Genomic DNA, 26,975 nt, shown 5'->3' with positions numbered 1-26,975 from the left:
TGTACCTGACAACCGTAGTCCAAAAGAAGCTGCAGTATATCCAAGTTTTCGTTTTCAATAGTTATGGTAACAGCATTTCTCCCAAGCACATCTACGCAATTTATGTTCAAGTCACCTGAACTGTTTTCCTCCAAAATCTTTTTAACCATATAATAGTCACCTAAATAACAATATACAAACATAATTTAATATCCATGACACATTAAATGACTATAAAGAAAATTTTGCCTGTTGACTTAAAAGATTAAAAAAACCTAAACTCATTTTTCTATACGGAAATGTGCAAAGCAAATGTATTTCCTTGCTGAAAACTTACACCCTGACAAAATAATATGTACATCAGTTGCAAACATAAAATATAGAAAAGTTTTCAATGTACAGTTTAAAATAAAAGTTGTTTCAGATTCATAACTGATTGATTACAAGGACAGAAGCTTTTAGAAGACATTTCAAGTAATAAAGAATGTCCAAAAGCACATACTGGATACTAGAAAAACAAGATAGAAGCTTAAAGGATGTAAGTCTTATATCTTAAATACAGACACACATTTAATGGTTAAACGGTTAAAAAATGAAATCTGATAAGGAGGATGTTATGAAGCGATTTTACAGGGGAAAATATATTTTGGAAAAGTAATGTGAATGTATATATGCTTCTGGGTATGTATCCTAAGAGGTAAAGATGCCCCAAATTCCTCCTCCTCCCCACTCTCCCAACACACAAACACACACACACACTCACTCACTCACTCACCTCATTAATGAAGATGTTTAGATTAAATGATGTTGGAATATTCACAAAACTCTAAAGCAGGATTAGGATTAATGCGTAGAGGCCAAAATCAGAATATTTTAAAATGAAATTTGACCTGTCAGGATTATGCAGATTAGCTTCTGCCCACATCAAAACAGCTAACCCACAGAGGGAAATGAGAAGAATTATGGAGGTAATCATTTTCACAGACGGCCCACTATACTTGTCTGCTAACCAGCTGGTGAAGTAATAAGAGAAATGCTAATTAAATAGAGAAAGAAAGTTGAGTTCCCAGTGTGGCACAGTGGGTTAAGAATCTGACTGCAGTGGCTAAGGTCACTATGGAGGGGCTGGTTCAATTCCCAGCCTGGAACAGTGGGTTAAGGATCCAGTGTTGCACAACTGCAGAGTAGTTCTCAGCTGAGGCTTGGATTCAGTCGCTGGCCAAGGAATTTACATATGCCTCTGGTGTGGCCATTTAAAAAAAAAAACATAGAGAAAGCAAAGTAAGTTTTATATTATATTTCATCTCTTTAACATAAGATGAATAAACCATTTTAAGTGACTTGCAAATACATTTCTTCCTTAGAAGTCTATGAGTAAGAAACAGGAAAAGAACAGAATGGAAACCAGAAGGAAAAAGAAAGGAATGATTTCATGGTACAGAAAGAAAAAAATCCTAAAACTGGCCTAAATGAGTGAAGAAAAAAGTAACATTCTTTTTGTTGTTAAAATTTCAAATAAATATTGCTACTATTTTTAACCAATGACTTTAAAGTCCCCACACATTCTGGAAAAAGTTGAATGGTAGTTTCTTTATGGTGTATTTCCTTAGTTACCTCAAGAAGAAGAAAACTAGTCACAGAAAGAAATATTGTCCTCATAGCACTACTAATTAATATTCAGACACTAGGGCTCCATGGAAACAAATTAGTAAACACTAAACAAAATGAAGGTCTTAGTCACAAGGTGAACCAATAGATAGTGAACCCACAGACCACTGAAAATATATCACTCTTACTGGAAAATAACTTTAAAACCTTATTCTGGGTGAATTTATTTCAATATCTTAGTTGTAGAAGAATGCTACCCATAAAAACTGTTGCTATGTTTTCTTTTGTTTCGTGATATGCCTAAGTGAGGATTATTTTTCTATTTATCCTGCTTGGGACTCATTAGGCCTTCTGACTCTAAGGACTCTAGCCTTCATTAATATGCAGTACTTTTAGCCATTATCTCTCCAAATATTGCTTCATCCCCATATTATTTTTTCTCCTATTGGAGCTTCTTTAGACATTGTTAGAGCATCCTATGCCAACTTCTGTGCCTCTAAAGTTTTATTTTTCCTTTCTTTGTCCTACATCCTGGATAACGTCTTCATATTTCCCTTCCAGTTACATATTCCTCTTTCAACTATTTCTGCTGATTACCCATGCACTAATTTTTTTATTTTAATGACTACATTTTTTACTTCTATAAGTTTTATTTGATTCCTTTCCAAATGTTTTACTTTCTTATGTTTTCACTTCTTTTTTTAAGGCCTTTAGTTATTTTAAACATATTTATTTGTATGGTCCCTATATGATAATTACCTAAAGGTCTTAAGGATTTAATCCTATTTGTTGTGTCTACTGACTTGTGATAATGGATGGCTGCCCTCTGAGCTTTTTAACTGGGTATTGCAAACTCAACTTCATGCAGTTTAACTGTGGGAAACAAGGTGGCCTGGTTTGAAAGTTAATCCCACCAAGGATGTTCTGTGTTTGCTTTTTCCAGATAACTCAGAAGTTTTGCCACCCTATGAATCCTTCTATATATTAATTTCTCAGTTTAGGTTTTCCGAGATCAAGTAGATAGTATTAATTTAAGCCCCAAGCCAACAAGAGGCAGGACCATAGTTACAAATTCTTCGGGAAGTCCTATTTAAAATTTTTGTAGACTTCCTGTGCTGATGGACAAGTTCTTGTCCTTATTTACCCTTTGCTAAAAGTGTACTTCTTTAAGGATCCTGGTTTTACGCTTGAGTGTTGTTCTAATTCCCCACTTTGTACAAACTCAAAGCTTTGTATCCTGTTTCTACATAGGCATTAGAATACAAAGCCCTACAATGCCCAGACCAGTATCTCTTGCTCCTACTCATGGTGCAAAGTCAGCTCACACCCTCCTCTGTTTTTCAGTCTTTTCTTTTTGTTTGAACTTGTTTCCTTACTTTCTTGAAAACTCAGCTGTTCATTTAAATGGATGTCTGTTATATTTCAGCTAGGATTTCTAGGTGGATTTGAAGCAGAAGGGTTTTCAGATTATCTAGTCAGCCATATTGCTAGAGACAGAAAAGTATAAAGAACTGTATAAATAAATTTCATGTATAGCAAATGTTCAAAAACAACTGCTATGTGTTTTAAAAGTTTAAAAAATAATTGTATTGCAAATGTCAGATACTACAGCTTTAAGGTTTCAAAGACTATTTCCATTACAGTCAGGGGCTATACAAGGGAAAAACTTCAACATCAAAAATAAGTAATTTTCATCCCTAAAAATAAACTATTCCACCCTGCCACAGCTGACACACTCATGCAAATGAAAAATTATAAACTATAGTCACAAACCTATAAGAAACCTAGAGTGGTTTCTAAGCATTCTACCTAAATTTATATTTGCAAGCCACTTAAGACAATGTACAGCATTCAGAAAGCCCAGAACTACTCTAAATACTTAGGATGAATGTGTACATAAGAGGTTAGTAAATTTAAAATGCATAGCAAGAAGCTAGTTACATAGCATGGATTACAATTCAAAATGCCTTCTTATATCACCAAATGTATGTTTTTCATTTTATACTGAAGTTGCTTTTAAAAATTATATAACTCTTTTGTCTTTTAGAATATAGCACATAGAAAGAAATGCAACATAACCCATTCACTTTTTTGGCTAGATGGCCATCTCTTTTCAGTGAAGGAAAAAGAAACGTCTTCAATCAGTTCCATCAGTATACAAAGTCAACAGCAAGTCTTCTCAGCCTCCTCTCCAAAACATCTCCCATAATTATCAACTTGTATCCATATAGTGCTACCTCCAGTTCAAGATACCATTATCTCTTTACTGGACTCTGCATTAACCTCTTTACTGATGTTGCTGCCTCTAGTACAAGAGTCAACTAATTTTTTCTATAAAGGACCATATAATAAATATTTAGGCTTGTGGGCCATATTATCCCAGTTGCAAATACTCAACTCTGCTCCTGCAGCACTCAAGTGGCCATAGATTTTATATATACAACGAATTCCAATATGTTCTAATAAAAGTTTATTTATGGACACTAAAGTTTGAATTTCATATAATTTTCTCATTATGAGATATTATTCATGTTTTGATTTATTTCCAACCTTTGAAATATAAAAACTATTCCTAGCTCACAGGCCTTACAAACACAGCTGGTAGGTGATTTGACCTGTGGGCCATAGTTTGCCCACCTCTACTCCAGCACCACCCCTTTAATCTACTCTCCACCTAGAGGCCCGAGTAATCATTTTAAAATTCAAATCATATCAAGATTTTTTTTTTTTTTTTTTGCTCCCAACGCAGGGTCCGAGCCGCGTCTGCAACCTACACTACAGCTCACAGCAACGCCGGATCCTTTAACCCACTGAGCAAGGGATCAAACCCGCAACCTCGTGGTTCCTAGTCGGATTCGCTAACCACTGAGCCACGAGGGGAACTCCTCCCTCAAGATTTTTAATCACACTTTAAATGCCAAAATACCTTTACTGTGGCTTACCAAGCCCTATGGGACCTAGGCCTTGCTACCGTTCTGAATTTGTCTTGTTGCCATTTTCCTACTCACCTACTATCATCTTTCTAAACCAATGTTTTCCAAACTGCAGTTTGCAACCCATTAGCAGTCATGAAATCAATGCAGCAAATCCTAATCAAACAATTTTTAAAAAGGAAATAGGATATAAAAATACCAGGGTAATCCCATGGATCCTTAGCAACAAATTCACCCTGGCCAACTGTGATAAACCCTTGAAAAATACAGTGGAGAAAGGTTACAGTATCAACGAAGAACTAACTGGTAATCACCTTTTCTTCAACAGCATCTCATTTTATTTTCTCGCATATGATGGTAAATTTCGACATCACTGAAACGGGAGCATTAATGTTGAGCAGTTTAATTTTTTTTTTTTTTTTTTTTTTTTTGCTTTTTAGGGCTGCATCTGTAGCATATGGAAGTTCCTAGGCTAGGGGTCGAATCAGAGCTGCAGCTGTCGGCCTATACTACAGCCACAGCAACTCGGAATCCAAGCCACATCTGTGACCTACATCACAGGTCATAGCAATGCCAGATCCTTAACCCACTGAGGGAGGCCAGGGATCAAACCCAAATCCTCATGGATCCTAGTCCGGTTCATTAACCACCAAGCCACGAAGGGAACTCCGAGCAGTTTTACAGGCAACAAATTTTCAGTTAGTTGTGAAGTATGGGAGAATTTATCTGCCAAAGAATCTGTAAAGCCTTACAAACCAAGTTTCCATAACAAACTTTTTGACTGTGGCAACTGCGACATTCTTTTTTCTTTTTTCCTTTTTTTTTTTTTTTTTTTTTTGGCTATTTCTTGGGCTGCCCCTGTGGCATATGGAGGTTCCCAGGCTAGGGGTCGAATCCAAGCTGTAGCCACCGGCTTACGCCAGAGCCACAGCAATGCGGGATCCGAGCCACGTCTGCAACCTACACCACAGCCCACGGCAACGCCGGATCGTTAACCCACTGAGCAAGGGCAGGGATCGAACCCGCAACCTCATGGTTCCTAGTCGGATTCGTTAACCACTGCGCCACGACGGGAACTCCCTTTTCTTTTTTTTTGCTGCAACTGCGACATTCTAATTGAACTATTACTAAAGACATTTAACACAGAACATTTTATTAAGAGAAAAAGAATGATGATGTAAATAAATACAAAGACATGATCAAATTCAACTGCTGCATCTGGAAATAAAAATAGGACAATATTGATTAAAATGTCAACTCTACGTCAAATTTCAAATTAGAAAAATAAAAAAAATTCATGCAAGACTTTTAAAGATAATTTAAAACGTATTTTTATCAAATGTGCAAAACAATATTTATCATAGACCCCAATGCATTTATAATCACATTGTTGTGAATGAAACCTTCAAAATTAGAGACTCGGAAACATGGTATACTGACCTGTCCACAGCACTAAATATTTCTGGGAAAAGACAATTATTACTAAAATTTCTTAGCTATTTATGTCTGTTAATGAAGACTATTAATAATAATGAATATCACCTGGCAAAAAGCAATGATACAATGATGCAGGAAAAATTTTACTTATAGCATAGAGGGTAATGCTGATTTTTTATAGTAAATTAGCTTATAAATTAAAAATTAACATATTCTTAAATCTATTAGAAACAATGTTTATTGTGTAATTAGAGTCTGGTATATGACTTGAGAGCCAATTCTCAGTGATGTTACAAGTTGTATAAGGCTTGATAATATCAGGTATACAGTAATACAGCTTCATAAAGTATTTATTGTATTGCTTAAATTTAATATTGCATACATTTAAATTATATATATTTATAGAACTGAAAAAGTGTACTATCGATCAATATAAATTAATCTACAAAAATATGAAAGGATTAGTGATGGAGCAACAAATATGACCAGAAAATAAATATATGAGTTTTTATGATTAACAGAAGCTATTAATAACGGTGCTATTCACAACTTTACACATCACAAAGTTTTAGAATCCAAAGAAATTCCACTGAATCTTATAACTACATTGATATGGTACTAGAATTCTTTTAATCCTAATAATTTGTTTAAGCTCTTAAAAGTTACTACTTATCAGCTCTTAGTGATAGCTTTTGAACTCATTACATATTAAACTACTAATCCTAGATCTTAAACTTCTCATATCATTAAATTTGGAGGAATTAGTTATGAAGATCTTTAAAACACTGGAAACATGGGAGAAGAGGAATTATTTTTAGGTTGCAACAATATAATAATATTTATTAATCTTTTAACCCCTTCCCCAAAGTTTATAATATACTAGGCAAAGGGCTTTGGCTTGTTACATTTAACTGCCCAGATAAAAGACTATATACTAAGACTATCCCAACTTCCAAATCTCAAATAGGCCACTTAAGTTAAAAATTTTGTTTCTTCCCTTCAAACAGATCTGTTAGGCACAAATATACTTTTTTTTTTTCTTTACTGTTCCTCACAAGAGAGCTCGTCATTACAGAGGAAGCTATTAAAGAAGAGGGATGCAATCAGTTATTTTTTGATAAAGCATTTTTCCAGCAGCTTAGCTAATTTAACTTGATAAATATATTCAGATGATGACTTGTAGAAAAGAGCAGCAAATTAAAAATAAAATAAAGAAGCACACTTACGGAAAAACTACAAAGAAATGCCAATATTGTAGTACTACGAAGCAACCAGATGCTCAATGATTAGTCTGTTAAAAACCATCCACCATGATTTTGGTGCTGTTAAGTCTTTTTTGTTAAAATGACTATGAACCATACACCATGGCACCATTGGTGATTAGAAAAACTCTCCTGTACAAAATACTTAAATGCCATGCCAAATGACAATCTGTGAAATGTTTGCAGAATTGTGCCTACAGTACCCTCTTTATCTTTGATTTCTGGAAAGTTTTCTTCCCTCACTGCACATGTTATATAAGGTGCCCCATGTCAACGTAAAACTTTTCAGCAGTATCCAGTACTCTGCCCTTTTCCTTCCCTCTGCCATCCTCTCCAATCCCATACACTTCAAAATCTCTTTTCAAATAGCTTTTTACCATACCCCCATTAAATATATTAAGTAAGGTGTTATTAAAACAGCAGCTTAATATTACTTCTCTCAGAAATGTTGCCCATTTCAAACACAAGCTTAGCGAGGGGTATGCAAAGTTTAAGAAGGAATTCAGGCATCAAAGCACCGTCCATACAATGCAGCACATCATACCATAATAGTGACTCAAGACTCTAGATTATGTATGAGACTGAACCCAAGAATAAAGGTGAAATTCAGCTCTCTCCATCTCTCTCCTGAACCCATACTGAAATGTCAAGAAGGGCCTCTTGACTTAATTGCAAACTGAATTTCCTGAAAACGCTCATCCACTGAATCCAGACAGAATCCTTTCAACATTTCCTTTTTCTGCACAAGAACTGATTATGGATCATGAGCAAATTAAAGGATTTATACTAAGGCTACCACCTACTCAACAACTACTTAAAAAGAGGTGACTTGATTAACATGAACCATATTTAGCTTAGGTGTTCCATAAATAAATGTATTAATCCTCCAGACAGCAGGCATGAAGTAAACTACTGGCTCCCACAAATAAAACTGGCTGGTCACCACACTAACTCCCAATGAGAAAGGAAAAAGGCATGGGTGGTAAGAATCACTGCTTAATATTTTATAAAATAACACATTTATAGCCACTCATTTCATTAACCTTTACCTCTGAATTGCAGCATTCTCTGTTTAAAAAGAATATAAGTGTACTTTCTGAGAATTTTACATGGTGGAAGGGCCAGACTTAACTTTATATAACTGGCACAGGAAGCTTCAACTTACTTTTTCTTCTAAATTTTACAGAAAGAAAGGAACCAATGTTACTTTTTTTTCCTTTTTTCTTTTTGTCTTTTTAGGGTCACACCTGCAGCACAGAGGTTCCCAGGCTAGGGGTCGAATTGGAGCTATAGCCTCTGGTCTACACCACAGCAATGCCAAATCTGAGCCGTATCTGTGACCTACACCACAACTCACAGCAATTCCAGATCCTTAACCCACTGATCCAGGCCAGGGATCCAACCTACATCCTCACAGATACTAGTCAGATTCTTTTCCACTGAGCCATGACCAGAAATCCCCAATGTTACTTTTGAGATGATTCTGACCCTGCTTTTAAGATCAGTAACAGCCACTATTAGGTAGACACTACCTAAATCAGCACTTGCCCAGATCTACGAATTAATTTACACAAAAGCCAGCTACATAAACCATAAAACCTTTTTCTTTCCTAATTTCTTTACTCCTTAATCTCTACACACCTTTCAAAGGGCCACTCATCTTCTAACAAACACATGACCATTTGATCTCCGCAATTTTTGTTTTAGGAATTCTCCCTACAAGGAATATATTACGATCTTTTTACACAAGTACAGTAAAACTGCTAAATGAAAAAGGTTAAGAAACATAAATGCTCTAGAGTGGATGTGCTCTGGTGGTATTAAAGCTTTGTACTTTTATTGGATAAATATAATGCACAAAAACCACAGTTAATAAAACATTCATAGAAAGCAAGCTGAATTTCCAACTAGTAAGTCCAAATATATATGTCTTTTCCAACTCAAATGATTTTCATTCATTCAACCAAAGCTAGATCAATATAACATGGTGGTTTAGAGTGCAGGCTCAAAATAGATCCTACTACTTCCTAACTAATGTGACCTTGGGTAAAGTAATTCTAAAATTTTGCTAAGCCTCATTTTCCTCATTTGTAAAATGGGGATAACAACAGATCTGCCTCAAGGGGTTCTAAGGATTAAATGAAATCAGCAATGAAAAGCACATACACACTACCCTAAAAGCTGTTTCAGTAAATGTTTGCCATTTGGCTTGATGAAAGCTCCAAAGTAATACTGGAAACTACAGTTACTTCAGGAAACTTTTCACTTTTAGATCTGGCTTGGGTAACACTAAAAAACATTTAACAATACTAGTGAATATGAACATGGAAAATTAAAAAAAACTGATATAACTGAAATTTATTTTTTCATTGTAAATGTATACTATAAGTACATGTAAGAAATAAGCCATTTTTCCAAATCTAACCCAGGAACTTATTTCAACATACCAGAAACAGAAAATATCTATTTAGGAGTTCCCGTCGTGGCGCAGTGGTTAACGAATCCGACTAGGAACCATGAGGTTGCGGGTTCGGTCCCTGCCCTTGCTCAGATCGTTAACCATGATCTGGCGTTGCCGTGAGCTGTGGTGTAGGTTGCAGACGTGGCTCGGATCCTGCGTTGCTGTGGCTCTGGCATAGGCCGGTGGCTACAGCTCTGATTCAACCCCTAGCCTGGGAACCTCCATATGCCGCGGGAGCCGCCCAAGAAATAGCAACAACAACAACAAAAAGACAAAAAAAAAAAAAAAGAAAGAAAATATCTATTTAATTTCACTGGCTTAAAATTTTTTTAATTTATATGGGGGACAAAAAGCATGCATATTTACTTTCCACCCCACCCCCCAAAAGCCAAAACTCTCCAAAGACTTTAATTAAGTTATAAAAAGGGAAGCTGACAAAGACTATCAAGCTGTTTCAACTGATGCTACTGGACAGGTGACCAAACTGTCATATATTAAAATTCTTTTGAGATATATCATGCGATAATCCAAAATATACACACACCATACAAGTATTTACTCAAACCATGATCCATTATGACATTTCTCTGTCCTCAGTTTGACAGGAATATTAAATCACCTCTCTTAACACACTTTGCTTAAAAATAACGGAGTTCCCGTCGTGGCGCAGTGGTTGACGAATCCGACTAGGAACCATGAGGTTGCGGGTTCGGTCCCTGCCCTTGCTCAGTGGGTTAAGGATCCGGCGTTGCCATGAGCTGTGGTGTAGGTTGCAGACGCGGCTCGGATCCCGCGTTGCTGTGGCTCTGGCGTAGGCCAGTGGCTCCAGCTCCGATTCGACCCTAGCCTGGGAACCTCCATATGCCGCGGGAGCGGTCCAAAGAAATAGCAAAAAGACAAAAAATAAATAAATAAATAAATAAATAAATAAATAAACACTGCTTTAAAATAACCACAGTTCAGTAAGCTGGGGTAGATGTAGCAGTCACTTACTATTTCTAGTACAACTCAATTTTCCCTTCCCCTCTAAAGGAATTTTTGAAGGAAGAGAACTCAGACCTTCCACTCCAGTAACACCAAATAATTTCACATGATCCACAAGCAATGATTTCTGTAAGGTTATAGACATATATTCTATGTATCTTTACATTTCGAAGACTATTCAAAATTGTGTTCATGGTGGACTTTCACAAATGCTTTCATAATAAAATTTAATACTATTACCTAAGATCATAAAAGTGACTCATGGCAGACAAAGATGAACTGTGTTTCTGTATCAATGTGTTTACAAAAAGTTGTGTAAATAAAATCCTATTTCAAAACAGTAAGAGGGGGTAAGGAGGCTGCCATTTATTTAAAAAAAAAAACACACACACACATACAAACAAAACCTCTATAGTTAATCTCTCACAATGTAAGCTGCCCTTTGGGTTTATGTTTTGGAAGTCTGCCTGATCCTAAAAGTTCTTCCTAAGTAAGCCTGGCCATTATAAGGCAAGATGAATAAATTTAGAAAGAAAAATTTACAGCACTTTTTTACACATAGGAAATAAAAGCAGTCTTAGGGCAATTAAATTCCCCTTCCTTTTATTATATTTATCAATAGAAAGCATGCTTAAGTGAAGATTTTATTATGGCCATAAAAGTGATCGATTCCTAGATTAAAAAAAAAAAGCCACGTTAAGTATATTCCACATTTTTGCCCTGTAATTATTTTGAACTACCGTTATTTCTCAAAGAAGAATCGAACCTTCCTCTCCAATAAAAAGTACGAACAAAGTTGTTCCGTAAATCTGGAGGAAGTTGGGGACTGAGGCAGAATTTCTCCATAAAGTCCTGCCTTTATGTCCACCTAGGATACTGACATATCTAATCCCACTGAACAGTCACTGAGCACCAAGGCACTGAGTAGCTGGAGCTAAATAAAGTTTTAAAGAATAAGGAAAACAAAAAACCAGCTGAGAGCCCATAAACAGGAGAAACTTTAAGCAAGGTCAGGGAATCTGCGGGCTGGAAGATCCAAAACTAGACAACCTCCCGGGCTTCCAGAAAGAAATAAATGAAAGCCCGAGGGGAAGACCAGGTCATTCAGGTGGTCAGTAGCGGAGGTGAGGCTAAAACCCTCGGGTCCGGGCCCCTACGACGCTACCTGATCGCCGGACCCAGCGAAAGCAGACCATGATTAGAGCCGCCGCCCAGGTGCGGCGCTTGCAGGGAGGCACCCGCGGCTGCTCCCGCCCGTCAGCTCCGCACTCACAAGGCAGAGGCGGTGCCAGGAGGCCCGGGAGAAGCGGCGGGCGAGGCGGGAACAGACGCTCGGCGCATGAGGGAGAGGGAGTGCCCCGAGTTGAGGCTGGGAAGGGGATGAGAGGTGTGGAGGGAAGGGGCATCCAGAAGCGGAGAAAGGGGCCTAGCTCTCACCCTTGTCGCACGCCAGCAAGAAAAGCTTCTCATTCAAGGTGTTCTCCTCCTTCACCTCCCGCACATCCTTCAGCGCCATCACCTCGTTCGGCGACGAAGAGGAGGATGGGGAGGAAGGCAGGGAGGAGGAGGAGGCGCCCGAGAAATCCGTGCTCGGGTACAGGGCCGCCATCATCGCTGCCCATGAAGGGGGCAGGCCAGGAGACGGGGGCGGGGCCCCCACCAGCCCCGACCCCGACCCCAGCCCCGCCCCCGGGCTGGAAAAGGGATGAGTCGTTCCCACGGCCGCCTCGGCGCGCGGCCCGTTGGCCTCAAAGGCCGTCGCCTCCCCACGGAACCAGCACTCGCCCTCCACTGACAACCCTAGGTTGGTGGCGGCGCATGCGCGGCCCCGGGGCCAGCGCCCCCTCCCCAGCCGCCGGCGCCCGGGCCGAGCCGGTCCGCGCCCGTCCGGGGACGACAGAGTGGCGCGCGCCAGGGCGGCAGCCGAGCGCGGGGCCGTGCCAGGAGTCGCAGGGGCCGCGCGAGGGGCGGCCCAGCCCGAGAGGAGGACGAAAATCGGTGGGAGAGGGGTTCCAAAAGGCGATTCTGCACCCGCTGGGCTCCAGGGCTGTGGGAACCGCCGGCTGCGCCCAGAGGAGATATTCGCGGCTCTCCTCACGTCATCTTCCGCTCCGTGAAAGCGACGAAAACGGGACGGGCTCGGTAGTAGGCGGGGCCTGAGGTTGAGGCGGGGTCTACGGACGCTCCGCCCTCTACTGGCTAGCTAGCGGGCCGCCCCCTGGAAGGCTTCCAGCGGACGAGAGAAAGGGGGTCGGCAGGTGTGCGTCCCCTCAGGTTGCAGGTTTGAGGTAATTTCCCCGTGGTCTCCGGCTGTAAAATGCAGGGAGGTGGTTTACCGAGGTTCTGACGACTTAACGCCCCCGTGGAATTGTCCATTTTGTCCATATTTCTTTGTCCTTTGCATAAAGCAGAAAGGACAGATCCCTCGCCACACTGCCAGGCTAGCTGCCCTCGTTACTAAAACTATTTTTAAAAAACTCATTTGTGATAGAAAATTGGCATAACGTTTCTGGTGTCATAATTTCTTTGCATGTAACTATTGAATAAGCTCATCATTGGGATCGGCTCTACGTCATAGCCCTTCCAGTAGTTTCTTGTTAATCTTAGCATTTATAAATCAGATTTTAGAAGATGAATGTTATTTAAGCCAAAACTAACTGAAGTGCAGTAAGTGTTACTTCAGTATTTTTTTAAGTCAAGCTTATAGTTAAAGCAGGTTCTTGCACCTTCAAAAGCTGGGGGAGGGGGACTGGAAATTATATTTCAAATAATTTTTATTGCTTTCCAACTATGTACAAATTTAAATTGTCCCCTTAGTGCTTGGGTTTTTAAGGCAATACATAAATTTACTTCTGAGTATGGTATATTTGAAAGAAATACTTCCTGTTCTGTTCAGGTTGATTTTTTTCCGTCCCTGTCCCTGCAGACTTCCAAGTTTCCTATATATACCTTACTGATCAGAGTCCTCTTTTCATCTTCTCTAAGAGGCCTTCGGTAGACAAGATTGTCCACCTTTCCAAACATTTCCATGTGTTTACTTCAGAATACTTATCTATTAAATCATTATAGCTTTTCTTTCTTTAGTAGATCATAAATCTGCCCCATTCTCTAATGTTTAATATAGTTCTAAGTTTGTGGATTCAGTGGAATGTCAAAATTGCTCATTGTAAATCTGTGGCCAGTGAACACAGTGGTACATATTTGGGTTTGTTTATGTGTGTGTGCTTACAAATTTTGGAGTCCAGTAAAATTTTTACTCAGTGGCAGAACTCTAACCCTGATCCATCCAAAAGTTCCAGAGTGTTTAGGGGTAAAAATTCAGATGGCTCTGAACTATAGAAACCACATTAATATGAAGTTTATTTCAGCTTCTAGGATTAGGTGACTCCTTATCCATAGAACTCCCTTAGGGGCTGGATTGATTTCTTAGATTCAGTGTAATTCCAGTCTAATTTAGGAGATAATCCTAGCAGACTTTCCAAAATTATTAGAGGGTTTTTCCTCCTTCACAGTAAGCTAATGTTGTAGATTTCTTTTTGAATCAACTCAGATGCAGAATATTCTCTCTTGCTTCTCTCGTCCATTTTTATCCAGCATAAACTGGGATATTTTAAGATCCTCTATTTGCATCTATGATAGGAGACCAATGATAAGGTCATGATGAACAATAGCATGTAAGATTCAGAACCAGCACATTACTTAAAGCTACTCACTCAACCTCCGGTACTAGAGAGAAGACCCATCACAACTCTAGTTGGAGAAGAGAAAATCCAGAGTCAGATCTAGTCCTATAAGTAACAGACGCCATCTTTATCATCTGGCTCTTCCTTATTCCTGTATCAGTCCAAATATCATACCCTTAGAGAGAGACCTTCTCTGACACACCTAAACTAAAACATCTTCACCCCAGTTTCTAAGTCCCTATCACATTACCCTGTTTTATTTCTCCTACTCCATTTATCACCATCTACAATTTCTATTTGTTTACAATCTGTCTTTCTCCACTAAGAAATAAGATTCATGAGGTCAGGAAACTTTGTATTTTTCTCAGCTAAATCCTCAGTGTCTAGCATCATACCTGGATCATAATAGGTAAATTTATGTTAATAAATTGATTCACTCGAATTATTTCATCACATCAGTGTGTGGTAATCATGCAGTAGGCCTTTCCTAAAATTCTTCATATTAAAGAACTTTAGTACCACTTTCACGCCTCCCAAAATGATAAAAATTTTTGTTGTTGTTCTACTCATTAATGTAGGAATTGTAATTGTTCTCTTTCCTGGAAAATAAGTTTATGGTAGATTTTCAAGGTTATATATTTTTCTTTAAGTGAAATAAATACTGCAAATTTGTACATAACACAGAATTTTTATTAAATATATTTTGTGAGAAAAAGAACACTCTAAAGTGCCAAATTTCATGTAAATCAGATAACCTAGAGAATAAATCAAAAGGGGAAACATGATTTAAGTAATCTCACAAAAGAGCAAGAACATATCTTAATCTTCATATAAGAAAACAATCATCAAAATATAAAAGGAGACAATTTCTTTTGTAGAAGAATGTATTTCATAGTTCCACCTGTTGATGATTCATTTAAAAAATTCTAAACACACTGGGAGTCTCACTCTTAACCAACATGTATGTTTTAATCAATGGTAGAAGGGAGATTTAAACTAATTCACAGCGAGATAAAGTAACAGCAGTTTTTGTTACACAGCAGTGTTGCTCACTGGCACTACAGTGGAAGGAAGAAGACTTCTGAATTTAATTGTTAACAGCAGAATTGGTGGACTACCAAAAATTCAGACAAAAATAAGTCTGAAGCATAGCTACTTCCAAGTTACCTAAGCATTAACCAAACATTGCCAATTTGAAGGAGGCTATTAAAAAAACATGAAAATACTCTATGTTGAATATTAGCTTTGTGTTGCTTTCTACTAAAGATATTTCATAGGCATATTCTAAATTATTTAGCGCTAGAGCATCAAAAATTACAGTGTGTAATATGAAGCTAAGAGTATAGTATCAACATGGCTTGAGAGCTATAGCCAGTATTTGGCTATAAGTAGTTGTAAGAAGTCAATTGAAAAGTGATATGCACATCCAAAATGAATATTTCTAAAAGAAATCTTCATGTATCAGCTACAAACTGAAAAGTGTTATATAAATAGTGGGGGCACAATAATTACTTGATAGTTGGCTAACTGATCAGTTGCAGTCGTCCCTCAGTATCCAGGAGATTGGTTCCAGGAACCCTTAAGAATATCAAAATCTTCAAGTGCTCTAGTCTTTTATATAAAATGGTTAAGTGTTTGCATATAACCTATATACATCCTCCTATGTACTTTAAATCATCTCTAGATTACTTATACCTAATATACAGTGTAAATGCTGGGTAACTAGTTGCTGGCATTTAGCAAATTTAGGTTTTTCTTTTTGGAACTCTCTGGAATTTTTTTCCAGTATCTGTAATCTGCAGTTGATTGAATCTATGAAAGTGGAATCATCAAATAGGCTTCCATGAGATATGGAGGGCTGACTGCGTACATACCATTTAAGAAAACCTGGTTAATGCAGGTGCAAAATATATATATGTACACACACATATTTCTCTAGTAATCTCTTACCAACATATATATGCTGCATGTCTTAGAGCTGTATTATCAAACCAGTATATGTAAAATATCAATGCAATTAAAATTAAATTTTACGTTAAAAGCTCCTGCTACTTATATAAGAAAATGAACTTTGAAGTTTATTCACGAGTTAGTCTTCATATATAAAAAAGTTTAATGTTAGTGAACAATATTTGTCACTTAAAAATGTTAATATAGAAATTTACGGAAATATTAATATTTTGGATCACTTCACATAACTGGAGAAAAAATTAAAAGATTGAACAGGATTATGACTCTGATCAAAATCAACTTACACACACAAAAATCAAAACACATTTCACAGCAGGACCTGAAAGATTTTTTGGTATTGATCATTTGTGAATCATGAAAAAGAGCGAATTAATCTTGTTTCAATGAGACCTTAAGGAAAAGAAAATAATCACAAAATATCAGCTTGAAAATGAAAGTACTCTCTTATCAGTATTGACTAGTAAATTAATTGTGTTATCCAAAAAGGCCAACAAATCCTAACTAGTCTGAACAGGACATTTAATTCATTAATGATTTATACAACTATTTTGAGCATACAAATAATCTCTGGTTTTATGCCCACTACATTTCAGAATTCTGTAAACTGTGAGGCATTCAGTGTATTTAATGTGGCAGAAAATCATATTAAACATTTCATTATTTTATTTTGTTCAGTCCTTTTCCCATTAAGCATGCAAACACCGTCATAACCATCTTTGGTTTCACTTCCACAAGGTCATCGGGTAAGGCATATATCCGGGCACCAATCTTTCGAGCCACTGAAATGGCATATCTGGAAAAGACAAGAAAAATATCCCAGTGTTTGTTACCGTCTCTGATTTCACTTAATATATGTTGATAAAAGAATGAAATGTTTTGACAAGATTAACTTTACAAGAAAGTTAAGTTTTTGAGTCTTTAAATTATATTCCCCATATATGCTGTACTTAAAAATGTAAATTTTAAGGACATAATAACCTTACTTATAAGGATTGAGAATGAAAGAGCCACTAAGTTCCAATATAAACCATAAATACTTACTTAGCATTGTTCAGCTTGTCCTCATCAGAAAGGTCTTCTCTTTTGATCATTTCTTGACGAATTGCATTGGGTGCAATGGCATCTATTAAATCTAAGACAGGTAAACTAGTGCTAATAGCTTTGTCCTAGAAAATAAAGAACAGGTGAACATTTGTAAACATCTTTTATAAATGTCAGACCAGAAGGTCTTAACCATTTAAATAAAAGCAATTTATAAATTTTCATTATACATAATATTCAGCTATTCCACAGCCAACATACATCACAAACTACTTAAAATAAGCTTTTCCTTTCATCCTTACAAAGTTTACAGTATATAGTATTGTCACCATGTGGAATAACATTTGTGGGTCTGACAATTCTTAAAATATGCTAACTATAGTACCCATTCTGTAAAAAATAATCAACTTCTGAAAGGGAATAGGAGATGAATTTTAAATTAATAGTTTTACAGATTTTAGCAATATTTTTTTCTTAGACCATGGATTCCTAAGCCTTCACTTAATATTTTCCAGAAAGAAAAAATGAAAGTGGAAAGGAACTAGTATTTACAAAGGCATTATTTTTGTTGTTTTTATATGTTCAGTTTGTTTAATCCCCCTAATAGCCTGGTTATAAATCACAGTCTCTCTTTTAAAGATAAATAACATGAAAGTCACAGAGCTCAAAAATCTTGCTCACACAACCAGTATGTACAGAACCAGTATTTGAACCCATGACTATCTGACTCTAATGCCCAAGATTCTCTACACTTTTAAAGTTACCTGCAAGGCAACTAAAAGTGGACAATGAAATTCTAGTGGATAGAACATTGCTACTGAAGTCAGAAATTCTGGTCTGAATTATTTTTCCACTTACCAGTACTTGAACAAGTTATTTGTTCTGTCTCTCAGCATGAATAGTTGCAATTGTTGCTTGCCTGCTCAGAATCCACTTATCCCTCACTACTTTTTCCATGCTAACAGAACCCACATTATTGCTCTGGATCCATACCTCCCTCACAGGGACATGTGCTTCAAGGAAAGCTAATCCCATCCACAGCTCCAGGGGGTGATCCTGAATTAGTGTAGACCATTTATTCTGGGAGTGAGGTGATAAACTTATTCTTTTTATGTATAAAGCATGCAGTGAATAACAGATATACTAATAACTATAAAATTTCATAGCGGAGGGAAATTTAGGTAAAAACATCTAAAAAACTCCTTAGGCAAACAATAATGAAAAAAGTTTGAAAAAAAAGTCTAAAAAAGCCAGAAGGAATAATCCATCCCAGTGATTTATTTGGGCCTAATTTAATTTAATTTAATTTAATGTGAGGCCCTTACTATTCAGGGAGAACTATGGAAAGCTAGCAACTCCTACTCCTGGATGTGAATAAGAGGATAAAACCTCTGTCACAACCAGCAGCTATACAACGACCAAGAGGAAAACCAGCTTTCAGGTGAAGTTGGCACTTTAGATGGCAAAGCAGAGATGGAAAAAACCTGAGCCCTTAATGACATTCTTTAATTACAGGCTCGAGCAATCCTGAAGTCCACACTACCTCTGGATCTCTTCTATTATTCTGTACCTGTACTTTTCGTTTCTGTTTCTGTTAACTTGAAGCCAAAAGCACCCTTTCCTAATCACTACAATGGAAATGTCACAAGATTCTTGGGAATATTAAGATAATGTAAGTGAAAGCATCTAATAGAATTCCTGGCCAAATGTTGCTCTTTTTTTTTTTTTTTTTTTTTTTTTTTTTTTGTCTTTTTGTCTTTTCTAGGGCCACTCTCATGGCATATGGAGGTGATCGGAGCTGTAGCCACCGGCCTACACCAGAGCCACAGCAACGCGGGATCTGAGCTGCTTCTGTGACCGACACCGTATCTCATGGCAACGTCAGATCCTTAACCCACTGAGCAAGGCCAGGGATTGAACCCGAAACCTCATGGTTACTAGTCAGATTCGTTAGCCACTGCACCACGATGGGAACTCCCAAATGTGGCTCTTAATAAATGTTTGATAAAACAATCTGAAGACATGTGAAGAGTAAAGGGTTGGTTTTTGAGGCCACTGTCTACAAACTACTACATTTATTAATTTTAGAAAAATGTATATTCTTCATTTTTAGGAATGTTCATTTTATGAAACAGATTTTTTGGGGGGTAAGTAGAAATACAAAAATAAAAATATTTAGGGTTCTTAAGTCTATATTGATGCTGGCAGTCCAGATTTTTTGGCATCTTTTCTATTTCTGAAAAATTCTTACATGTTTTCTCAGTGTAGTCTGTAGACCACTCATGTGAAAAATCACCCTAGGCGCTTACTTAAAGCACAAATTAATCCCTGCATGCAAAGTAATAAGTTAGGTTATCTGTGGATGGAGTGAGGAATCTATATATTTTTGTTCTTTTTTTTTAGGGCCGCACCTGCAGCATATGGAGGTTCCCAGGCTAGGGGTCAAATCGGAGCTATAGCTGCCAGCCTACACCACAGCTCACAGCAACGCCACATCACTGACCCACTGAGCAAGGCCAGGGATCAAACTCACATCCTCATGGATACTAATTGGATTCGTGGAGTTCCCATCGTGGCGCAGTGGTTAACGAATCTGACTAGGAACCATGAGGTTGCAGGTTCGGTCCCTGGCCTTGCTCAGTGGGTTAACGATCCGGCGTTGCCGTGAGCTGTGGTGTAGGTTGCAGACGCGGCTCGGATCCTGCGTTGCTGTGGCTCTGGTGTAGGCCGGTGGCTACAGCTCCGATTCGACCCCTAGCCTGGGAACCTCCATATGCCGCAGGAGTGGCCCAAGAAATCTCAAAAAAAAAAAAAAAAAAAAAAAGACTAATTGGATTCGTTTCTGCTGTGCCAAGATGGGAACTCCCAGGAATCTATATTTTTAATAAGCTTTCTAGAAGACTCTAATGTATACTCATACGTTCCAAAATTAAAATTTAACATGCATGTCATTCTATAATAAATTTAAAATTTCTTTGTGCTTACTTTTCATATATTTATATGGTGATTCAAAAACAGACAAGTGGCTTAACTGTACTATACTTTGATTACTTATTTACATTTTGTGAGGTTTTTTAAGTTTGGGGGAAAAATTTTTTTTCAGCTTTATTGAGTTAAAATTAACAAATAAAACTGTAAGATGCTTAAACTATACATCTTGATGATTTGATATTCCTATACATTGCAAAAGATTCCCCCCATCTAGTTAACACATGTCACCCTTGCTTATGGATATCTGTTATGTGTGTGTGTGAAAATGTTTAAGTTCTATTCTTAAATATCAATTATACAAAATAGTGTTAACTATAGTTGCTATGTTATACATTAGATCCTCAGACCTATTCATCTGATAGCTCAAAGTTTATACCCTTTTGTGGTATTTTAAATATTTCTTTATTTAGATTTAGAAAAGAAGGATTTTTCCACCCATTTCCTTTTCATTCACCTTGAGAAAAAATTTTATGAGTTGAATTTTCTTTTTCTTTTTTTCTTTTTTTTCTTTTTGCTTTTTAGGGCCATATTCGCAGCATATGGAGGTTCCCAGGCTAGGGGTCCAGTCGGAGCCACAGCTGCTAGCCTACACCAGAGCCACAGCAACGTGGAATCAAAGCCACGTCTGTGACCTTATACCACAGCTCACAGCAATGCTGGGTTCCCTAACCCACTAAGCCAAGGCCAGGGATCAAACCTGTATCCTTATGGATGCTAGTCAGATTCGTTTCCACTGAGCCACGACAGGAAATCCCTGAGTTGAATTTTCTAATGATTATACTGGATCCCTTATCTTTCCTGTCTTCCAGCTCCTCTGATTTGAATACTACTTTTGGCCACACCTGCAACATGTAGAAGTTGCTGGGCCAGAGATCAAACCCGTGCTACAGCTGTGACCTGCACCACAGGTGCAGGAACATCAGATCTTTAACCTGCTGTGCCACAAGGGAACTGCCTGACTTGCATGTTATATCAATAAAAGACATTTAGCTGCAAAAAGGGAAAAATGATAAAATCCCTTGGTTAGTGAATAGATACATTTTCACCATTTCTTTCACTTTTAAGTTAATCATATAGAAATTAAGCAAAAAGAATTTTTAGAATCTTAAAGACAGCTAGTCTAGAATTTGTCTCGATTTTCAAGATGAGTTGTACCATCTCTTCTCTTAATTTGACACACATTACTATGAGAACATTCCATTCTATTGTTCTTGCAGTCATTTTTGAAAATAAAAGTGGAAAAACAGTGCTGTGGCTGCCTACAATGCCTGTTTGTAGTTCCCTACAAAGCTCAAGAGGAACCTCTCCATAATGCCCTTTGTACTTTGGCAGTACCAATAGTGTGGTAGAGTGAGCCATTTATTGAGCCCTTAATATGTGCCAGGTACTACTAAGCTCTTTACATGTGTTAAGCTTATTTACCTTGACAACAAACCCAGAGATGGATATATTATTAATATCTCCATTTTAAATATGGGAGACTCAGGCATAGATAAATTAAAAACCTGCCCAAGGTTACCCAAATACTAAACGTGAGCCAGAGGTAAATTCAGTTTTATTCATCAAGAGATGTAACCCAGATATTGGTGTTAAACTGTTGAGATTCCTGCAAAAAAAAAAAAAAAAAAGGCCCTCCTCACTTGTTCCCTAGTCTCCTTAGCTGATTTCTGCAGCATTGGTAACACCCCATACTGTGATTCCTGTTTTCTCATTTGTCTCCTTCCCTGAATAGTAAGCTCTTGGAGGGCATTTTGTAGCCACAGCAACTAGCAAAACACCTGACACAGAGTAAACTTTGAGTATTTATGGACTGAATGAGCCGTATGTCACAGCTAGTAAGTGACTAAGCCTAAGTCAACCGAAGGGCCATATAACTCCATAGCTTGGCTTTCAACCTGCAGTTAGATCTGGATATGAAATCCATCTATATTCTGCTTAATAGTTGTACAACAGTGGACCAGTTATTTAACTTTTCTAATACCTCTTTGCTTATAGTTATTGAGAGAATTAAAAGAAACAATGATGTATAAAGTGCTTAACACAGTAACACATAGGACTCAATAAATGGTAATTATGATTACTATTATTGGTTGATATAGCACCTCCTTATCTTTTGATGAGGGAAAATTACTTTGCAACTAAAAAGGATAATTTTGTCTTTTCTAAAACTTCTGGGTACAGCACTGCCTTCATTATGATTAATAAGTTCTTACTAGTACCACTTATTAGAGCTTTCAAATATAACACGTTGAATTGGAAAAAAAGCCTTCCCACCACAACTATTTTTAGCATTCACTGCCTTATTTCTTATTTATATCTCTTTAAAGGCTTGTCAAGAACCTACTAAGTGCCAACAATCTCTCCTAGTCAACTTATCAGTAAGTTTGTCATCCTAGTGTTCATATCACTTTTCATCCAACTCCTCATTTCCTGAAAAATTACCTCAAATTCAGTAAGTTTAAAACTGAATTCATCACCTTTTCTAGAAAGCAGCTGCACCTCATAATATCCCCATTTTTGTTTTTGTTAATCAGTTTTCCAGTTGCCCAGGCCCCAAACATTGTTTTAACTCCTCTCTCTTTCCTGTGCTTCCCTAAGTCAAGAAGCCAAATCCTACCCATTCTTTTACAAATAACTATCTACCCTTAACATTTCCAGTGCCCACCCACACTCCTGATCCTTATCACCTCACATCTGAAGTTCTGCCTCAGCTTATGTGATGTCCTTGCATTTATCCCATACTTCCTCCAACCCATCTGCTCCCTAGGTTCAGAACAGTATTCCTAAAGTAGTCACTTTTCATACGTTACTCCCCTTATCAATGCCCTTTTCTCCCAGCCTCTATCTTGCACTACGTCCCTTAAGAACCATTCTGTCTAGTGAAACTATTTCTCCTAACCGTTTCAGACTTGTCTTTATTCAAGATGGACCCCCTACTAGCTTGTTATCGCCCTCTTGTTCTCCGTCAGTTCAAATCCCTCCTCCATCACTGATGCTCAAATTCAACTTTCTCCTCACTGACCATTCAGTTGGAAAGGATCACTGAGAATTATCCATAATATTAGTTGCATTATTTCTTTAGATTTTAACATTGACTCTGTAGTATTGTTACCTTTTCATTTATACCAATTTTGTCTTTCAAATAAATGGCCCACACTCTTAGGACCAAAATAATTTCTTATATTCTATATCTTTTCTTTACCTAGAATATTACATAATAACTAAAACTAAATAGTTATTAATTTGCATTTAATATTTTCTTTAATGACATACATGCTTTTTTCACAAATTAATGTACAAATGCATATAATTTCAGTATAACAATTTTTAAAAGTAACTGTCAATTAGAGAATTTTCTATAACCCCTTTCCTATTTTAAATTTTAATTTGTGTTTTATATCTAAAATATATAAAGACAAGTCATGGGAGTTCCTGTCGTAGCTCAGTGGTTAACAAACCCAACTAGCATCCATGAGGACGCAAGTTTAATCCCGGGCCTCACTCAGTGGGTTAATGATCTGGCGTTGCCGTGAGCTGTGGTGTAGGTTGCAGATGCGGCTCAGATCTGGCACTGCTGTGGCTGTGGCACAGGCCAGCGGCTACAGCTCCATTTGGACCCCTAACCTGGGCTCCACTCCATATGCCATGAGTATGGCCCTAAAAAGACAGACAGACCAAAAAAAAAAAAAAAAAAAAAAAAAAAAAAAAAAAGACAAATAATAAACTAAAAATTCTTTTTTTTTTTTGGCTTTTGTCTTTCTAGGGCCGCTGCAGGTTCCCAGGCTAGAGGTCTAATCAGAGCTGTAGCCGCCGGCCTACACCACAGCCACAGCAACGCCAGATCTAAGCCATGTCTGTGACCTACACCACAGCTCACCACAACACCAGATCCTTAACCCACCAAGCTACGCCAGGGATCAACGAATGGTTACTAGTCGGGTTCGTTAACCACTGAGCCACGATTGGAACTCCAAATTCTTTTTTTTTTAAATAAGCAACAATGAAAACTCAGTGTCATTAGTTCCTTCCAAGATGAAAAAGAAAAAAACACATTTGAACTAGGACTCAGGTAATATCTCTGCCAACATCCAGCTGTCCACTTTCAGACTCAGTTTTTGGCAAATAAATAAATAAACTATTGAATTTATCAATTTCTTTCTTTTTCTTTTTTATGGCTACACCTGCGGCACATGGAAGTTCCCAGGCTAGGAGTCAAATTAGAGCTGCAGCTGCAGGTCTATGCCACAGCTGCAGCAACACCAGATCTGAGCCACATCTGCGACCTATGCTGCAGCCTGCAGCAGTGCCAGGGATTGAACCTGTGTCCTCATGGACACTATGTTGGGTTCTTAACCCACTGAGCCACAATGGGAACTCCAAATTTATCAGTTTCTGACATTTCTTCTGCTCTGCAACGTTGTCAAACATTTAGAGCAAAGGGAAAGAAGAAAAAAAGGTGGGTAGGTTACTCCTAGGGGAGCTTAAGGTTTCATCTGTTTGCACTCTTATTTCACTAAAAAAAAAAAAAAAAAAAAAAATTGATGGCTGATTTTTCACATTTCATAAAATTGCAAACACAAGGCTCACGGAACAAATGTGTACAAGCAGACATGCTTATTTGTAGCTAATACCAGCTTGCATGCAAAAGCAAAACACAATGGAAATGCATGAGAATTAGTGGGTATGTATGAGCAGGCTACATTTTGAGTGCTTTATGAATCATCCACAAATGCTTGGAAGTGAGTAAGTGCCATTATGAAGCCAGATGACAAGATTTTTTTTTCCTACCAGTTTTCTCAATTCCCACTTGAATCGGTTTGGCTGGCTCTGTTATGCCTTGGAAATGATGTCAATACAATTCTGAGACTGCTGCTAGGGAGCACAAAACATTATAGGTCCTACATAAACAATGACTTTTTTCTCTTTTTCATTTGACAATTGGATTTTTGGCTCTACTTCTTTTTTTAAGATTAGATTACTGACGTCCAATATTAACCTACATTTATACTCAATACCAATAAAAAATATAAGAATTCAAACTGAATATTTCTGGTTTACACATGCCAAATAATTAGTATGCCTAAGCTCATCAATTGTTTGTTTCAGGAAAAAATACTGATGTAATTCTAAACCTAAACCAATGTAATTCCTGATAAAAATTCCTTCCTAAATTTAATTTCTTAACAAAAAAATGTTAATATAGCTTTTGATTACCTTGAAGCTGGAAATAAAAGTATTTTTGTTTGCACTTTTAAGAGTCTGATTGACCCATTCAATAATAATTGCATCGTTTACTTTTTCACCCTCTCCAAGGTCTGATAACACATTCAACGTGTACCTGTAACAGAAAAGATGCATATTTAAGACTGAAAGGAGTGAAATTTGCTGTCATGACATTTATATCAATATTTAGATGAATATTTAAGAAATATTTCAGTTCTAACAAATTTCTAATTTTAGTCTGGTATTTGCACTTAGTTACGTTCCAAGATTACAGAGCTCAGTAATGAGAAACAAAAACCACCATATGGTATTTTTAAAAATTAAAAAAATTCCTTATAAAGCAGTTTTTCAGAAGCATTAGCAACAGTAATTAGTTTCTAGATGTTGATCCTTTTGTTTTGTTTTGTTTTCTGCTTTTTAGGGCTGCACCCGCAGCACATAGAAGTTCCCAGGCTAGAGGTCGCAGAGCTACAGCTGCCAGCCTACACCACAGCCACAGCAATGCAGGATCCAAGCTGTGTCTGCGACCTACACCACACTTTACAGCAATGCTGGGTCCCTGACCCCCTGAGCAAGGCCAGGGATCGAACCCGCATCCTCATGGATACTAGTAGGATTCATTTCTGCTGAGCTGCAACGGGAACTCTGACCCACTTTTAAAATACAGTATAATTCACAAAAAATATATTATCAACAGTGAATCATTTAAAAATTAATATATTTTGCATTGTATATTTCTTCTGTGCTTGCTCTTCTTCAAAAACAGCTAACATTTTAGTTCAAATGACTTTTTGAAGGAAACTGACAGTGATGCCACAAGCAAATCAGCCTTTACCTTCTCATCAGCTGCCACACCAATGCCAGAGTAAGTGTCGAATTCCCTTCATTTAAGTCCTGCCCAGCAATGCCAACCAAGGAGAATTTGGCTTTATTCTTCCCAAGCTCCACTGCATAGTTACAGTTTTCAATCTATAAATAATAAGCAAAAGTTTTGGTATAAAAAGAAATTTTTTAAAATGTATTTATTGAATATGCCAGCCTAGTTCAGTCACCTGAAAAATAATTATAACACTGTAAATTTATATGACTGAATTGCATTTCCTAATAACCAGTAAAATTAAGGAAGTAACTATGTCCCTTTTATAAATGAACACATCAAAGCACTGAGGGGTCAGCCTAGATAGAGAAACAACTGGCTGAAAGACCCTCTCTTTCTTTAAAAGTCTTGAGTGTCCAAGATTACACAGCTTATTAGTGGCAAATCTGTGACCAAAAACCTATGTTTTCTGCATTCTGTCAACAGAGGTAATCAATATTATTTTGTCTAAATTTAAAATTAAGGAATAGAGAAGAAACTGCTCATTGAGAATGTAACTTTTGGAGTTCCCATCGTGGCTCAGTG

The 26,975-nt window shown here is 37.4% G+C and overlaps 2 protein-coding genes across 13 annotated transcripts in view; both read right to left on the bottom strand.

Annotated features, from left to right (window-relative positions):
- Positions 1–12,806, bottom strand: part of TRPC1 (transient receptor potential cation channel subfamily C member 1) — a 62,077-nt gene extending 49,271 nt beyond the window's left edge. For 2 of the 8 annotated variants that reach the window (XM_021068257.1, XM_021068260.1), the window contains exons 1-2: positions 12,102–12,806; positions 6–160 (exon numbers count right to left, since the gene is read on the bottom strand). In XM_021068257.1, coding sequence (XP_020923916.1) covers positions 6–160; positions 12,102–12,276 — 330 coding nt within the window. In that variant the 5' untranslated portion in view covers positions 12,277–12,806. 8 annotated transcript variants of the gene reach the window in all.
- PLS1 (plastin 1) overlaps positions 15,016–26,975 on the bottom strand; it is a 126,442-nt gene continuing 114,482 nt past the window's right edge. For 4 of the 5 annotated variants that reach the window (XM_021069576.1, XM_021069574.1, XM_021069573.1 and 1 more), the window contains 4 exons: positions 26,409–26,542; positions 25,565–25,688; positions 17,360–17,484; positions 15,018–17,111 (listed from right to left, as the gene is read on the bottom strand). In XM_021069576.1, coding sequence (XP_020925235.1) covers positions 16,976–17,111; positions 17,360–17,484; positions 25,565–25,688; positions 26,409–26,542 — 519 coding nt within the window. In that variant the 3' untranslated portion in view covers positions 15,018–16,975. Of the gene's footprint in view, positions 17,112–17,359; positions 17,485–25,564; positions 25,689–26,408; positions 26,543–26,975 lie in introns of all 5 variants that reach the window. The other variant, XM_021069572.1, reaches the window with a different exon arrangement.

The sequence above is a fragment of the Sus scrofa genome, chromosome 13 (genome assembly GCF_000003025.6).
Source record: "Sus scrofa isolate TJ Tabasco breed Duroc chromosome 13, Sscrofa11.1, whole genome shotgun sequence".
NCBI classification, from domain to species: Eukaryota; Metazoa; Chordata; class Mammalia; order Artiodactyla; family Suidae; genus Sus; species Sus scrofa.
Note: the sequence above shows the minus strand (reverse complement) of the source record. Positions and strands in the feature narration are given on the sequence as shown.